The 16,306-nt window shown below is 40.8% G+C and overlaps 1 protein-coding gene across 5 annotated transcripts in view; it reads left to right on the top strand.

The window, feature by feature from the left end:
- Fgf14 (fibroblast growth factor 14) overlaps positions 1–16,306 on the top strand; it is a 635,314-nt gene that overhangs the window by 413,431 nt on the left and 205,577 nt on the right. Inside the window, exon 1 of one of the 5 annotated variants that reach the window (XM_005317009.4) lies at positions 2,010–2,880. The exons of the other annotated variants lie outside the window; for them this stretch is intronic. Coding sequence (XP_005317066.1) covers positions 2,688–2,880 — 193 coding nt within the window. The 5' untranslated portion in view covers positions 2,010–2,687. Of the gene's footprint in view, positions 1–2,009; positions 2,881–16,306 lie in introns of those variants that run through there. 5 annotated transcript variants of the gene reach the window in all.

Raw genomic sequence — 16,306 nt, 5'->3', positions numbered from 1 at the left:
GAAGGTTTAGATAAAACTATTTGCTTTAATCATGAATTCATTCAGAAATTTTAAAGTAGAACTTCTAAAATGCCCAAATGGCTTCTCCTCAATAATGAAAGTCAGGAGTAATGGCTCTTAATGTTCAGTGGAACTTTTTCAGTGAACCAGAAAAGGACAGATATATGTCAGTAGGCATTTTATTAGGCATTTCCATCTCTGTATAAATGGCTCCCCTCTTTATAGGCAGGTACAGGGCAATACAACATAAATACATACTCACTGAAAATGGAAGAACAAAGACATATGAAACAGAAAATAAAGTCATAAAAGCAGAACAAAAATAATTAACATCCCATTTTCCTAACTTTTACTATCTCCTGGTAATTAGCAACTGCAAATCTTTGGCAAAGTAGCTGCTATATTCCTTTAAGCAATTAAGGTCTTTCTTAGATGTAAGAGCAAGGTGAAGAAAATAAATTTACAGAGTATGCCCTTTAATGTTAAATGTTATACATTATCCTAAAGTCAGTATCATCTGCACTGAACCCAAATCTTCACACTCCCTCCCCATTAGATAAAATTCTCTTCCCCAAAGGAGACTTGTTAGTAAATATAGAGTAAACATAATAAATAGCAGCGGAGCAGCGCCTGCTTCTTGGAGAGGCCATGAATAAGTGTGTGGAGCAGGTGTCCAGCCTTCCTGTGATCAGTTCTTGGCTGCACTTCTCCCGCTTGCCTGGTGGCGAGTCTTTGTAGTACTTTCTGCCTATTCCTGAGACAAAGAAAAAGTATGTTTTGGTTCAGAACTGCTCCCAGAGCTATCTGTGCAGTGTGTGTCCCCTTTCAGCTCTATCGCAGTCACCGGAGAAGATTTTTACAAGTCTCTTGATTATCAAATGAGTCTTCTTTCTCTGTCTTTGCACTGAATTATAAGAACTCTCGTTTTACATTTCTTTTGCTTTACCTTCCTGTGATGATAAGCAAAATATAGGGAAGAAGCCTGGAGCAAAAGCCACGCTTGGTTCAGCCACTCCAGTGTATCCTAGAAACCACAAAATCAGTGTTCATCCGAGCATGAAGTGTTTCTCTCCCAACCTCCTTTTTTGCAGGTGCCCTCCATCCTCTCCTTTCCTCTTGGACTTTCATATTTTCATATTATCCAAGACAGCACTGTCAGGTCACAGGCAGAAAGCCGAAGGGAGGAGGCAGCAGCTGTTCTATTTGAATTTCAGGCACAGTTCATATGGCTTTGCTCCGTAACAGAGCTTGCCAAAAGACGGCAGTTCATATTAGAGTGTCCTCCGTCTGGTTGCTTTTTGCTGTCACTAGAATGCTGCGACATTCTTTCTTTCCCCTTTCCCATACCCCCAATATTTCTGTCCTGTCTTCTTCAATATTCTCCTGGACATTGATCCTATCCAGCTGCTGATTCCATCCGCGAACAGCGGCTGTCATTTCCTGCTCCAAGGGCTGGCCAGGAGTTTGGGGAATGGGGTCTTTCCATAGTACATAATAACATTTTGCCTTGCTTCTCTTCTCTCTTTTTGCTCCGTGTTGCTGTTTCAAAACGATAAACCTACCCTTCCTAACACAGGAAGAGAGAGTTGAGCAAGTTTGAGTAGACTAGGTGAGGAGCAGAGGCACCTCCTTCTTCCAGACATACTCTCCTCCCTCCTGGTCTCCTTCTTCCCACCTCCTAGCAGCAGTGGGGAGACTTTGGTGCTAAAGGGATTAACCCGGAGAGCAGAAACCACTTCGCCCTCCAACCGCTGTTCAGAGTTTCTGTGGACCAGAAGCCACGTTCAGACCCAGAAGCCTCAGCTAAGCCGCGGCAGCCTCAGAAACCTGCGAGTTTCTTCTAAGAAAAAACGCACGATATTCCTTCCATTCCACCTGCTTTGGCTAGGCGTTTTACCACCTCACCCCCTGCAATCCTTCCTAGCTTTCGTTTTATTATTTTAAATCATTATTATAAATACTTTTTTTCCTTCCTAAAGAGATACATAGGAGGGAGACCACATAGGTGGTGGGGGTGTAGTGGGGTGGGAACGCAGCGCTTTGATTAGCGATCTCAGGGGAGAAGATTGCTCTCTCCAGATGCTGATTTCCAAAGCACTTGACAATCACCGGCAGAAGCCGAGAGCAGGCGGCGGCGGCGGCGGCGGCGGCGGCACCTGCCCGAGGGCAGCGAGAGCCGGGCGCTGAGACCTGTCCAGCACGCCCTGGACCCACGGACCCTCTGAGACACTGCCGGACCCGTCCTCCACCCGGTGCTCAAGAAGGAAGCGGCCGGCTCTACCTCCCGCGGGGGAGGCGGGCCAGGCAAGAAGACAGAGCTTGTTGCGGTGGCGACCCCCGAGAGGGTTCGGGCGACTCCGGGTGACCGGGAGCGCCCGCAGCTGCAGTCCCGCTCTGGACTCAGGACTCAGACACGTCTGGGAGGCGGAGGCCAGGACCTCGGGCTCCTGGGGCTCACCCCGCTGCGCCCCGGGCGCATTTACGCGCCTGGCCCCGCGCTAGGTAGACAGGGCGATGGGTCCTAGTCGGGACTGAGAGCCCAGACCTCTCTCCCCAACCCGCCACACCGCCCCTCCCTCTGCTTTCCCGAGGGCGAGACTTGGTCTGCGCCGCCCCTTTCCTCTCCGGTGCCCCCAGCTCCCCTTCCTCTGTCCCCTCCCTCCCCGGGACCCATTCCCTGGACCACCATGGCCGCGGCCATCGCCAGCGGCTTGATCCGCCAGAAGCGGCAGGCGCGGGAGCAGCACTGGGACCGGCCCTCTGCCAGCAGGAGGCGGAGCAGCCCCAGCAAGAACCGCGGGCTCTGCAATGGCAACCTGGTGGATATCTTCTCCAAAGTGCGCATCTTCGGCCTCAAGAAGCGGAGGTTGCGGCGCCAAGGTCTGTGTGGGTCACTGTGGCGAGGTGCGCCTGGGCTGTCTCCGGTCTCCCCAGCCCGGCTGGAGCTCCACCGGGCTCGGGCATCCCCGCCCTCTTTCCCTCCTCCATCCCGGCTGTCCACCCCTCCCCAACCCCCCAGGTCTCCCTCCGAGCGCCTTCCGCGGGGAGCTGTGAATCTGCTGTCAGGCAACCTGTAGCCGCTGATAAGTCAACCCCGCCAAGAGCTGGCAAGTTGGCTGGGTGCTCTCCAGTCGCCCGCGGGCCGGGAGCTGGGAAACCTGTCTCTACTCCCAGACTCCTAGCTTCCCTGGGCGAGGAGTCTGACTGTAGGACACGGGGAAGGGATCTTCCTCTCTGCAACTCTAGGATCGCTCCTGCGGCTCACAGTGTGATCTGAGGCTCAGGAATTTCTAGGTGCCTGGCTTCGCTTGGCCTCCGGAAACCTCCTGGGGTCGCGGTGCTGCTGTGATCCCTATGGTGCCCTCAGCAGGGGCGTAGTAAGAAGTGAACAGAGTGTGTGTGTGTGTGTGTGTGTGTGTGTGTGTGTGTGTGTGTGTGTGTGTGTGTCGGGGGAGTGAACTAAGGAACTAGTTTGAGATTTACCGGAGAGCTGTTATCAGATAGAGGCTCTGAGAGCTAGCTCTGAAGTCCCTTCATCGAATCTTGATATGGGGACAGGGCACAGTGAATCCCAAGAAGGATGAGTCTGAGGGGGAGAGGGGTGTTGGAGAAGTGTAAATCCCTAATATGAGACAGTTTTCATTTAAAAACCTCTAACTACATGAACAGACAAGAAATGACTACATGTAGATGACCATAATGGTCACCTTCTATAGTTGTTGTTGTTGTTATTATTACCATCCTTTTTATTTTGAGAAACCACTAGCGTCCAGCATGACCTTTTGCTGACTTTAGAATGTCAGGGTCTGAGAAGGCAACCCACTCGGGAGATGGAGCCCAGCCCGTCGTCCCTCTTGCTTGTCTCCACATGCAGTTGCTGAGGGTGGTTGTTGTAGGAGCATGTGGGGTGTTTTGAAAGAGAAATGGGGATTGCTTGCTTTTCATAACCGAGTGGGCTTGGCAGGAAACAGAAGAATGTATTTACGTTAATGGGAGTATGCGTTTGCCTGGCACATTGTATTCTCCGTGCTCAGCTGTGTTTGTTTAAGGGCCCTGTGTCTAGAAGACAGGGAAGAGAAGCATATGTTTTGCATGTTTTTCGAATGTATGTGTGTTCACACATTTACAAGTTCATGACCAAAAGTTTTAATATGTGGTTTTATTTTTAAAACAAAGAGTAACACTATATATTTTAAGAGGACAGTGGTTCATTGTTTCAATAAGAAATTAGGGATGACTTGCTCTTAGTTTCAACCTTAAAAGGCAAACATCAGAAATGTCAAAGTGCACATCCTAAGGGAAATACAATTATATAAATGGCAGAGGAGAAACTTCTTGTAGAGTAGGGAGGAAATGATTTTTCCCACCAGAGTACAAGCTTTTAGGAAAACTGAATTTTTGCTTTTTGCTTTAGCCTAGAGCCTTCTCCAGCACACCTTTGCTATGACAAGTCTCCTGCTCTGATTACTGTTGATGGTGGAGCTCCACCTTGTCATGAGCGAACCCGTTGGCCTCTCCCCTCTTATAATCAGAGTGTCATTTGAAGTACAGTTTTCACAACAGCAAGCTCTGAATTTACCATCTCTTTTTAAAGTATGTGAATGCATTCTCTTCTAAATAGACTTATTTTGCTACAATGACACAGAGTTATTAAGTGCATTCTTTAAATATATAGCAAGTAGATTATAAATGTGGACAACAAACCCTATGTGTGACATTGGGTGATGAAGGAAGGTTAGCTTTATACTTAATAGATAGTTTTATTTTTAATCTTAGAAAAGATGGGGTCTATTTTTTTTCTACTGTACAAAAATATCAAAGCTCTCTAATAGTCAATTTCTGTTTTCAACCTTGACTGCTCTCTTGGTAGTCATGAACCTGAGATGATACCAAACTGCATCTGAGTTCACTTCATTCCCTTATTTTTGGTGGGAGAATAGAAGAAAAGTTAGAGGGCAATTTCCTCAGAACCTTTCCTTTTGTTTCCCTTATATTTCCTTATAGAAAGAAATATGTTCTTTAGTGGAGAAAAATATAGACATAGATCTTGTGTGTCAAAAAGAAATCAGTTCATTAGTATTCTTAACTTTAAGCAGATATTAAAATCTTATATTATGCACATTACATATTGATATATACAATTCTATATTATATTTAGCTCTGTATTACTATTTGAGTACCTAAGTATTATTTTAGGAAATATATAAAAAATTTATATTATATAATTTATACATTGATATATATTGATATACTTCTATACTAAGTATAATTAATTAATTATGTAAAGATTATTTTGAGAAATATATTAAGAATATTTTTTTATTTCTTATGTACTCTGCACAATAATTGCCCCAGGAAGCTTTTAAAATCTGACTTGTTAATTTAAAGTTGCAACTTTTAAGGGTGGAGGTTTTATATAACTATATACTTGCAAATCCTTAATTTGACAAATAATTATGGAAATTTTACAATATGCCAGGCCCTGCTGCAGGTGTTATCTTCAGATTGGTGAGTAGAACTGATAAAGTTGCTTCCATAATGGAGCTCAGAAACATGGAGCAGAAAGTCACTGCATATGGGCAGGACAAATTAATAAGAAACTACCGAAATAAAAGTCCTATAAGTTTGTAGAGGTAGAGAATTGTAAGGTAGAGAATGGTGGAGGAGAGGGTGTTCTGGGGAAGGATCTAATTAGATGAAGTAGTCAGGGTGCCCCATGCTCAGATCTACAGGTTGAGAACTGACATCTGAGAAGGATTCAGAGGTTTAAGGACAGGTAGAAAGAACGAAGCCAAGACTTGGAAGTGGGAAAACTATCCTGTTGAGAAAAACAATTGTGGATAATACAGGTTGCCATGATTGCAAATAAAACAAAGAATAGCTCCGTATTTTGTGTCATAGGGAAAGGTAGTAAACATTTCCTAAATTTAGGAACTTTTTAATACTCATTGAGGAGTACTTTACTTAATGTAAAGAGTATGGAGTTGAAACCTTACTCCCATCCTCACCTTCACAACCCCTCTTCCCACATAAAGCAATTGTTGCACTAATGGACTTGGTCTTGTGAGGGCCATTTTCAGGACGGCTATTAGCTGTGGTCCTGGACACTGCCACTCCATGCTGTCTTCCTGAGTCACCTTCCTCTCCCCTCCCCTACTTCCAGAGACTCCAATCACAACTCAGAAGCCCCCTAATTAACTGCTTCAAAATCCTTGTCATTTTTTCTGTATGGTTTTTTTAAGAATGCTTAGAATCTCCCCCTCCTTTTTATACTCACCTGTTGAAATTATTCCTATTCATGAAATTATTCCTGTCTCTGAAAGCTCAGAGAAAGTATTATCTCCTCTGAGAAGTCTTCCCTCATTGCATAAAATTAAAAATAACCCTCCAGTGGCATCCTGTGCTCTTGTATGAGTTCTTGTATGCTCTACTGACAGCTGATAGTCATAACTGAGTGCACATCTTTATTTGATTCTATTTAAGAAGGAAAATCTGTTTTCTGTATCTTCATAGGCTCTCAAATCTTTATAGAATGCTGCCCAGGCCCTGGGTGACCATCATTGCCTTGTCTTGGAGTGGAACAAGGAAGGTCAACAGGTCCAAAGCTCCAAAACATGGCCTTGAACCACACTGCTCTAACTAAATCATTTTGGAAATAAAGACATTTTTTAAAAATCTGTTTTTTATTTTTCCTAAATAAATACATGGATTTTATCCTATTTTAAAGGGATTAGAGATCAAGTACATATTTGTGAGTTATTCACAAGAAAGCAAAAATATAAGCAATCTCCTTTTAAGGCTTACATAACATACGAAGATACATATTTAGAGGATATATTACATTAACTAAAGAAAGAGGAATACACAGGAAGTCAACATTTCACAAATAGTTTTATTTGGAATGCTAAAAAAATGAAAACTTAAACAGAAAATTAATGCAGTTCTGTATAATAAAAATTTTATCCTAAATGCGTGACATTTTTATTTTGAATTTTTAAACCAAATAAGAACTTTGATTGCTTGCAGGATAATAACCTTTCAAAAATCTTTGGTGTGACTAATGCAATGTTTCTTGCAATTTATTTATTTTTTGGCTACTATCATAGAAGCCATGGCATTATAAGCCATGTAAGTTTAATCAGTGGTATGTGGCTTTCTTACTAACACATCTTACCTAAAATAAATTACAGGGTGTAATAAGAAATAGGAATGAAAAATGAGCTACTTATAATGTGTTTTTTCAAGTTAATATGTCATTTATAAAGTAGAAATATATGTGCACCTACACAAACAAAACTGTTTTGTTCCAGTGTGGTAGTGAAATTCATCAGTTTCCAAAGAAATGAGAAGTGTCCTTCCTTCTTACAAGGTTCTGAGCAAGGGAAGAAGTATCCACCCTCTAAGAAAGTAACCATCAGCAAATAGAAATCACAAGACTCCCAGTGTTTGGGCTACTATTTTAGAGCCATTACCATATGATTATAAGAAAAAGTCAGTGTTTAGATCAAAGTAAAATAAGATAACTTTCCCACCACTAAAGATGCATTCCTTTTCTTTGGGAAGTGTTTTTTGTTTTTATTTTTTGGTTTTGGTTGCTTTTTTTTTCTTTTGTTTTTGTTTGCTAAGAATGCAGGAATCTTGCTATACATCTTTTGACAATACCTGTTGCTAACATTTTAGTAGAGTCCTATGTTTTTTGTTAATTATTGTAGTTCGTTAAAATTATAGTATTTCTAAATTGAAATGTCTAGCTTTAAAAAAAAAACAAGGGATATTTTGCAGTGCGGTTTCTTAATGAAAAATCTTATGGGGATATTACTGGATTGTTAAATGAAATAATGTTAGAGACAAAAACGTATATGTTGCTTGTTTATACGTATATATTTTTTCCTTATGCTTAATTATTTAATTATTTTGTTTTCAACGAGAGGGAAATATTTGGTATAGATTTCTATACATGGTTAATACTGCCATGGTGCAATAAATTTAAAAATGCCGCAACAAAGTGTAAAATGGCTTACTAGGTTAAGTTAGGTATAATTAAAGCTAAAAAGCATGGTTTGTTTTGGGTTGAGTTCTACTCAAAGAGTCATTTGAGTTTACACATACTTAGAAAATAGCTAATACAATTAGCTGGTAAATAAATCCCTTGACGAATATTTCAGAGGCACTGAGGCCCCTCCCTTTCACTCCTCACATCAATTACAGATTTCACTTTATATTGCACATTAGCAGAATTTTTAGGATAGTTCTACATTCAGCAGCAAATTTCTGTGTTTTTTGTTAATAATTTTATGACTTTAATATTATTTCGAGTTTCATTTTTAAATTTATTTATAACCAAGCACAGCATCATACATTATATATATTAATGGGGTGCTACATGATATTTTGATACACATATATATTGAATAATGTTTTATCAGGTTAAAGATCTATCTCTTCAAACATTTATCATTTTTAATTTTGGTAAAATATTTTAAATCCTTTCACCTAGCTTTGGAATTCATGGTTCATTATCATTATCTAAAGTCTCCCTAGTCTGCAATTCCACAACAGAACTAACCCAGTACACATTGATCACCTTTCTCTCCCACCTCCCCATACTCTCCCATCCGCTGGTAACTCCTGTTCTACTCTCCACTCCTATGAGATCAACTTTTTACATTTCCCACATGAGTGAGATCATGTGGGACTTACCATTCTGTTCCTGGTTTATTTCAGTTTTTAACATAACTATCCCCAATTCCATCCATATTATTGCAAATGACAGAATTTTATTCTTTTCATGCTGTATAGTATTCCATTATGAATGCATACTGTGCTGTCTTTACCCATTCATCAGCTGACAGACACTCAGGCTGTGCCCATTTCTTGACCATTGTGCAAAATAGAAATGGGAATATAGGTACCTCTTCAATTCTTTAAAATGCTACTTTAATAACAATTATTTTCAAACTACGAACCTCCTCTGTGTAAAGTGGTAAGTCCTCTAAATTTTGTTGACTTAATTTACAAAGAAGAGCAGAAATTTAAAGGGAAAATATTTTCAATTTAATTTATTCATTCAGCTCTGGAATTCTAGATTTTCCTTCCTTTCAATATTTTACATTAATTTCATTCCAAATGATGAGAAACTTCTAGACCAAAAGGACAATTTAGATCATGTAGGGTGTATGTGATAATTTAAATATTGCTATTTTATCACCCAAGAGCTGAAGAAATAAACCCATAAAGATAAACTCAAATATGTAAGTGACCAATTTAGAGAGGTTAGCACAATTCCAAGCCAATGGTGTTGGCATGACTAGAAAAACAGCTTGGTAATTTAATCTACTATGATCCCAGCGTTCATTTCAAGAAACACAACTTTTTCCTGAGGTCAGAGGTGTCAAGGGAGAGCAGTAGGAATCTGGACACCATTTCTGAATTGTATGGGGTAGTCACTTTGTCACTCAGGGGAATGGCTCATTTTATAAGGCTGTTCATTTTGTGAGATACTTCTATGGAATGTATGTTTCTCTTTATGCTTTTGTGGATCTTTAATACTGGGATTGATTGGGACCCACTGGTGTGATGGTAGGGGACAGTCACTTGAGTGAGCCTCACCTGTGCCTGGCACACAACCAGCACTCCACATGTCCTTGCTGAGTGAATGGAAGGTTCTGTATTTCTCAGGATAGATTTCACAGTGCAGAAAAGACAGTTGAGATCAGTGCACACATAGCAGTGGCTATACTTACAGGGTTGTTATTAGTGTGTGGAAGAGCTATCAACGTGGCTCCTAACTCTGGTCATGTGCACTTTTGAATCTTCCCAAGAAACCTATGTGGTAGGTCCTCTACCATATGCATCCATTAGTACACTGCTTGCCATTAGTGGGCAAAACACTAATATTAACCATCTCTTCATTTTAAAAACTAGGAATCTGAAAAAGCAACAACAAGAAAAATCAGTAAAATCCTCCAGTTCACATGGCTTTAATGAGTGGAGCTGGGATTAAAGTCCAGGTTACTAGACTCCAGTTCTCTTAACCAGTACTGATTATCACTTGCCATTTACATTATTTAATTATGACAAAAGTTGATGTGTTAGTCAACTTTTCATCTCTGTAAAAAATACTTGAGGATATCAATTTAGAACAGGAAAGTTTATTTTAGCTCAGGGTTTCAGTCTCCTGTGGAAGGGGCTGGGAACTAGACATGGCCACCAAGGGCACACCATCAGGGACCACTCCCTTCAATCAGGTCCTATCTCCCTAATTTGAATGGCCTACTTGAAGGAAATAGTCCTTGGGAGTGTTTTCTTGGGGACATGTCTAATCCTTCCACCACAGACTGACAGTCCACTCAAATTATGAAACCATTAATGTATTGATCTGTTGAGGTCAGAGCCCTCAGGATTTAACCATTTCCCCAAAGCCATACCTATGGACATTGCTCCATAAAGGACCAAGCCATCAACACACGAGTCTTTGGGGACATTCCAAATCCAAACCATAACAGTTGAGATTCATTGCCAATGCATGGCCTAAAAAACTGAGGTTCAAGGAGTTTGGGTTTTGTCAAGACTAATATCTACCAAGTGACACAGACAGTATTCAATGAAATCTGTCTTCCCCACTACTTATAATATTTCATTTCTCTATTGTACTGGAAACTCTTTATTAATGGAATGCATATTATCTCCCAGAGTAATAGGATGTTAGCAATATATACATCTTATGATTAGATTAATAGTTATCCAATTACTGTTGTTGGAATCAAGTTACTTTTATTGTAATAGTGTTTTATTAACATTAAAATCAAGGATATAAGTAAGTTTACTCAAAAGTAGAGATTTTTTTTTTTGTGAGGTTTGGGCACAATTTGAAAAAATGTGCTCTATTTTACCAAATCTTTGGCTTTCAATTCAGGGGCACTTGACCACTGAATCACATCTGAGGCCCTGAGGTTGCTTAGCACCTTGCTTTTGCTAAGGCTGTCTTCAAACTTGTGATCCTCCTGCCTCAGCCTCCTAAACTGCTGAGATTACAGGCATGTGCCACTACCCCTGGCTTACCAAGTCATTTTTGTCATAGGAATATGATGGTTTACAAATGTGGATGTGACACATAATGGTGTTTTCTCCTTAATAAATTGCAAAATTGATCTAAAAGGACTGCTTTTAGTGTTTTAATTATTATGTAATGAATTTTGTTAAATATTTTATTACTTTTTCATTAATTCTTCAGTAGCATGTATTTTAAGTATTTCTTATTTCTAATAAATTGCCTATTGATTACATTCACCAAGGTCATAGGGTCACAAATTGATCATGAACATAACACACTGTTAGAAACCTACATCCTGCCTGTATTATTTTGCTGCTTTTTAATTAGTGACTTGGCTCATAGTCATTTTCTATGAAGTTGTTACATTTTATCCTTTTATTTTAATATTTTTTAGTTGTAGATGGACAAAATGCCTTTATTTCTTTATTTTTATGTGATGCTGAGGATCAAACCCAGTGCCTCATATGTGCTAGGTGAACACTCTACCACTGAGCCACAACCCTAGCCCCTTACATCTTATGCTTAATACTGATTCTGGAAACACAAGGTCATGGAGCCTCACTCACATGTGCACCAGGCCATTTGCTTTCTGGAAGGTGCACAAAGATGACTGCTGCTGCTTTAGGAGTCTAGTCGCATGTTCTTTGGAGCTACCTCACAGACATTTTATCTGGCTCTTCTTTCCTCATAACCTTACTTAATCCATGTATCCAAGAGCCTACCTATTTTGTGCCTACATTTACTCAGCTATTTTGATGAGAGAGAGAGAGAGAGAGAGAGAGAGAGAGAGAGAGAGAGAGAGAGAGAGAGAGAGAGAGAAATAGATCACCCATCCGAACTGGTCTTACTTCAAATGTGTCAAATGCATAGTCAGTAATCTCAAGCAGATCTTTGTCCAAATCTCTTTTAATTCTTCCCCACCCCCAATCTCAGCTGTGTCCTCATTTCCATTTCATAAGTTTCCGTACACTCCATAACTACTTTGGGAAGCTCTGCAGACCTATCCGTTTGCTCTTCTTTTTCATCCTGAACATGGGGCTGAACTCCTAGTGCTCCAGGCTAAGAAAGAAACCCCCCCCCCCAAACTGAGCAGTGCATCTTCTCAGCCATTTGGGGTCATTAATCCACTTGTCTTCTCTCTTCACACTAAGGTTTCCACATCCTATTGTATTATTCTGACCATGATATAAATCTGTGGTAATATATTCCGCTTTAAAAACATAGCCCACTTGGGTCGTGCATCCCTGTTGGATTAACTGTTATTACTGGCAAAACCCTGTGAGAGAGAAGTCTGCAGCTCCCTTCACCACAGTCTCCTTTGAACCCTTTCTCATTGCTTTTTCCTCCACCAACAAACTACTTTTGTCAAGGTCACCGATCCAATCCAAGAATCAGTTCATGGTTCTTTTCACACTTTTACAGTATCTGGCATTCACATTTTCACAATAAATTTGTACCTTTTTTACAACAATGCAGGTAAATTTTGCATCAAAATACCTTTTAGACCTATCATTTACCCCATTTGAACCCTTCCTGTGATCATCTTTCCATAGGTATGGTATATTTGGATTTCTAGTTGAGTGGATTCACTATAGCCACCCTATGACCTCATTTTCTGCCACAGACTACTAGAGCTCAGTTGGTACCATGGTTAGGCAGCATGTGGTGTTTCCTTACTTGGGAAGAAGAATGTGTGGATTGAGTGACTTGTCTTCATAAAATGGAAAAATCTGAATGGTTTTAAGAGTAAGTCTTAAGTTTGGTCTTTATAGTTAAATGAAATACATTTGTCATTAGCCATAAGTAAATTCAGACTCCTCAACTACTACCATAGCACATAATATTTGGCAACTTAAGATAGTGGTTAATTGACTTAATGACAAGCATCACTCAAAATCAAGCATTATATAGAAAGAAATGGTTAAAAGCTTGGGAATGGTTTATTTCACCACATAGTTTACTTACTACATGTGGAATGTCTTCAATAATGTGTTGGCTTTTATTAACATCTAGCAATTTTAACTAATGTTGCTACATTCTCTTTTGTACCCATCTATTACGTATAGATACATAATTATGAGCCCTGATGACCAGATTAAGGCAACTTTTTTACATGTGTTTTGATTTTTTTTTAAATTTTACTTCCTGTCAGAATGATAAAGAGCTCCCAAAGGTATGAGAGATGGTAAAGACATGGCAACTGAAGTATTATAATAATAAGTTTATAGACCGAGTTCTATCATTTCCTCTTGCTGCGTGCTTTGTGAGTGAGGTATAGCTATTGGTTCAGTAGCTACAATATGGACAGTGTCTTTCTTCAGAAAACTCTTGAATGCTGGACAGGCAGTTATTTGTTTTTTCCAAGATCCAATAGTTCTCTCCCTTTACAAAGGCCTTTAAGACAGTCAGAAGCTCATTGCTTAATGTCTTTCTATTCCACTACATGCCTTATTCATCTCTGAGTTTCTGTAAATAATTCCCGCCTATCCTTGGATACATCATGCCCTTTAAATATTTGTTCATGGATTTTTTTTAATCCTTCTTACCATTTGACCAACTTACAATTGTTTAACTGTGTTTATCTTTCTGCATAAGTAAATGCCACCGGCACCTTAATCATTTCTGTGGCTTAGATTGTTCAATAATTACCTCATCCTTATTCCAGCAAACGAGAGGACTATTGTTTTCAGGAACAGAATTTCATGCTGAGGCCTAGCTTGGTGGAGAGGAGAATGCATGAAGGCACTGTCACTCTTGTGCCTGGCAGACGTCTGAGCTGAGTGGAAGGATGAGAAAACGGACAAGTCCCTGCAAGGTAGAAGCGGTTGCTTTGGCTTTATGCCTGACAAATTTACGGAAATTGTAGGGAAAGTGATCAAACATCACTGCGTCTGCTAGGAGGAGAGGTGCTGTATCCAACTGCTCATGTTTCTCCAACCACGGGAAGTAGGTGGTGTTATTTTCATTTTCATGGATGAGGGGAAGTGGAGTACTTTTCCAGGGACTCATGCTTGGCAGAGGTAGTATGGGAAGGCAGGTCTGACTGATGCAGGGGACACGTTTTTAGAATTAACTCAATGGCGGCTACCTGGTAATAGTGGTCGGCATCCTGTTCCAGCATTTTCTGTATTCCCCTGGAGTGGACTAGAATGTCAGCCACAGGGTTCCTTCTATTCATCACACTGGTTCAGTATGACAGCACATGGGGACTGCAGTGACCACCGTGAGTGACCAGTCACATGTGACAAACACCTTTCAGGGAAGTGCATTCTCTGACTCTCTTCCATATCTCTCCAATGCTTGAGGCAGGTTAGCAACCTGTGGAGAACAGCAGAGCTGAGACACAGCCATTCAGAAGCTACGAGGCTTTCCTTTTGGAAAAGCCATCTAAGTCCTTTGCATTTTGGAAAAGTGCAAAAGCTGTAAAGGTTGCTGAAATTTCAAGAACATGGCACTAATCAGTGAAGGTTTCCTGTTCTCATGCTACTGCTGCTGAGCCAACGCAATTCTCCCCATTAGAAATGTCCCTGGTGCCCAAGCGTTCTCATAGTTCTCATAAATGTTATAATTTTTCACTTTCTGGATGGCTTATTATTGTATAGTCAGGTGAAACTGTGGTCCATAGTATGATATTAAGCACATTTTGCAACATCTATACCAACAAATCACCCTGAAGGTAAAAATTTCCTGTTTGTACTGGACATAGTGATGCATGCCCATAAGTCCAGCAGCTCAGGAGGCTGATCAAATTTGAGGCCAGCCTCAGAATTAGTGAGGCCCTAAGCAACTTAGCAACACCCTGTCTCTCAATAAAGGGGACTGGGAATGTGGCTCAGTGGTTAAGCACCCCTGAGTTCAATCCCTACTATCAAAAAAAAAAAAAATCCTGTTTCGGGGTGTGAGGTGTCTTTTGCCCTATGATCATAGTACTTGTTAGGGATTATTTCAGTAGTAGTTAGGCATGTTAACTTATAGCATAAATATTTCTATTCTGTTATATTTTCAAAAAATAAATCTACCACTTCACAACTTTAGAGTTTTTAAATACTCACTAAAGTGTCATCATATTTGGCTGGTCTCACACTTCTTACTGCTATTCCTTTGTCTTTTTTTCTACAGAATTCCCGGTTGTTTGTTTGTTTGTTTTTTATCTTTTGAAGCAGACCTATTGATTTTTTTTTCCTAAAAAATGAGTGTAAAAATTCCCCCAATCCTGCCTGCGCAGTCTCTCTTTCTTACCACTGTCCTCCTGTAGCTGGCTGATCTGCACAGGGCTGCCACCTCCAGGGTGCACTGGGTCCTGCTGGGAGTTCTGGATGCACAAAGGAGACTGGGTCACACTGCCGTGGCCTGGCTTGGAGCTTGTGAACATGGAGAGAGAGAGAGGTCCAGTCAGTGAGCAGGTTGGACAAGCCAAGTCAGAAGACACCTTCCAGACTTAAATTCTTCCCTTGGGTCCTCGGTCAGTGTCTCACCAGCTACGTCTTAGAAGGTTGATGCAGAGCTCCGTTTGTTTGCCATGAGGATTTCGTGTTCCATTTAAAGCTCAGCACGGGGACTTCTCCATGATCCGTGCTCAGTGTCTATCTCCTTGTCCCCTGCGCCAGACCCCATCTCCTCTGGCTTCCCCAGTCCCTGGGCCAGGGATTTGCCATGGCTCTGTACTTCCTATTGGAAGCTCATTAAGTAGAGCCTGGAGCAGTTGGATCCTGGGTCCTCTATATAACATGCATTCTAGCTTCTTCCAGGCAATCACAGCTTCTTCTAGTGTTTAACCCTGAGACCCTTAAGCTTTGGTGTTCTTCTCGGTATGTGTGTGTTGTACGTGTGTGTCGCATATACATAAATAAAAAGATAAATGTGAAGCATGCTGCAGGGCGAAGGTAAGACATGTGGCATAAAAACAAGCCGAGTGTTAAGTATGTTTAACTCCAAATTTACACATTTGAATTTGTTGGGCCAAGCCCTGGCCTCTCACCCTGGACTCACCCTGTGCTGTCTTCATCATATTCACAGATGTGAATATTTAGACAGAACAAAATAGAGAAACCTACTCAGGTTTCTATAGAAAGTCAGTTCAATGCCTACCAGTAATTGTAGAACTTGATTCTTCCACCAGATTTTTAAAAATTGTACAGTTTCGGTCATAGGACCCAGTTACTCTAGGGGTGAGGCTGAAACCCATGCAAAGGGACTAAAGCTTGAATGAAGGATCATGGGAAGAGTGACAGCCTGGGAAAAGAGTGACCACAC

This window comes from Ictidomys tridecemlineatus, chromosome 6 (assembly GCF_052094955.1).
Source record: "Ictidomys tridecemlineatus isolate mIctTri1 chromosome 6, mIctTri1.hap1, whole genome shotgun sequence".
In the NCBI taxonomy this organism is placed as follows: Eukaryota; Metazoa; Chordata; class Mammalia; order Rodentia; family Sciuridae; genus Ictidomys; species Ictidomys tridecemlineatus.
The sequence above is the reverse complement of the archived record's forward strand: the minus strand, read 5'-3'. Positions and strand labels throughout refer to the sequence as shown.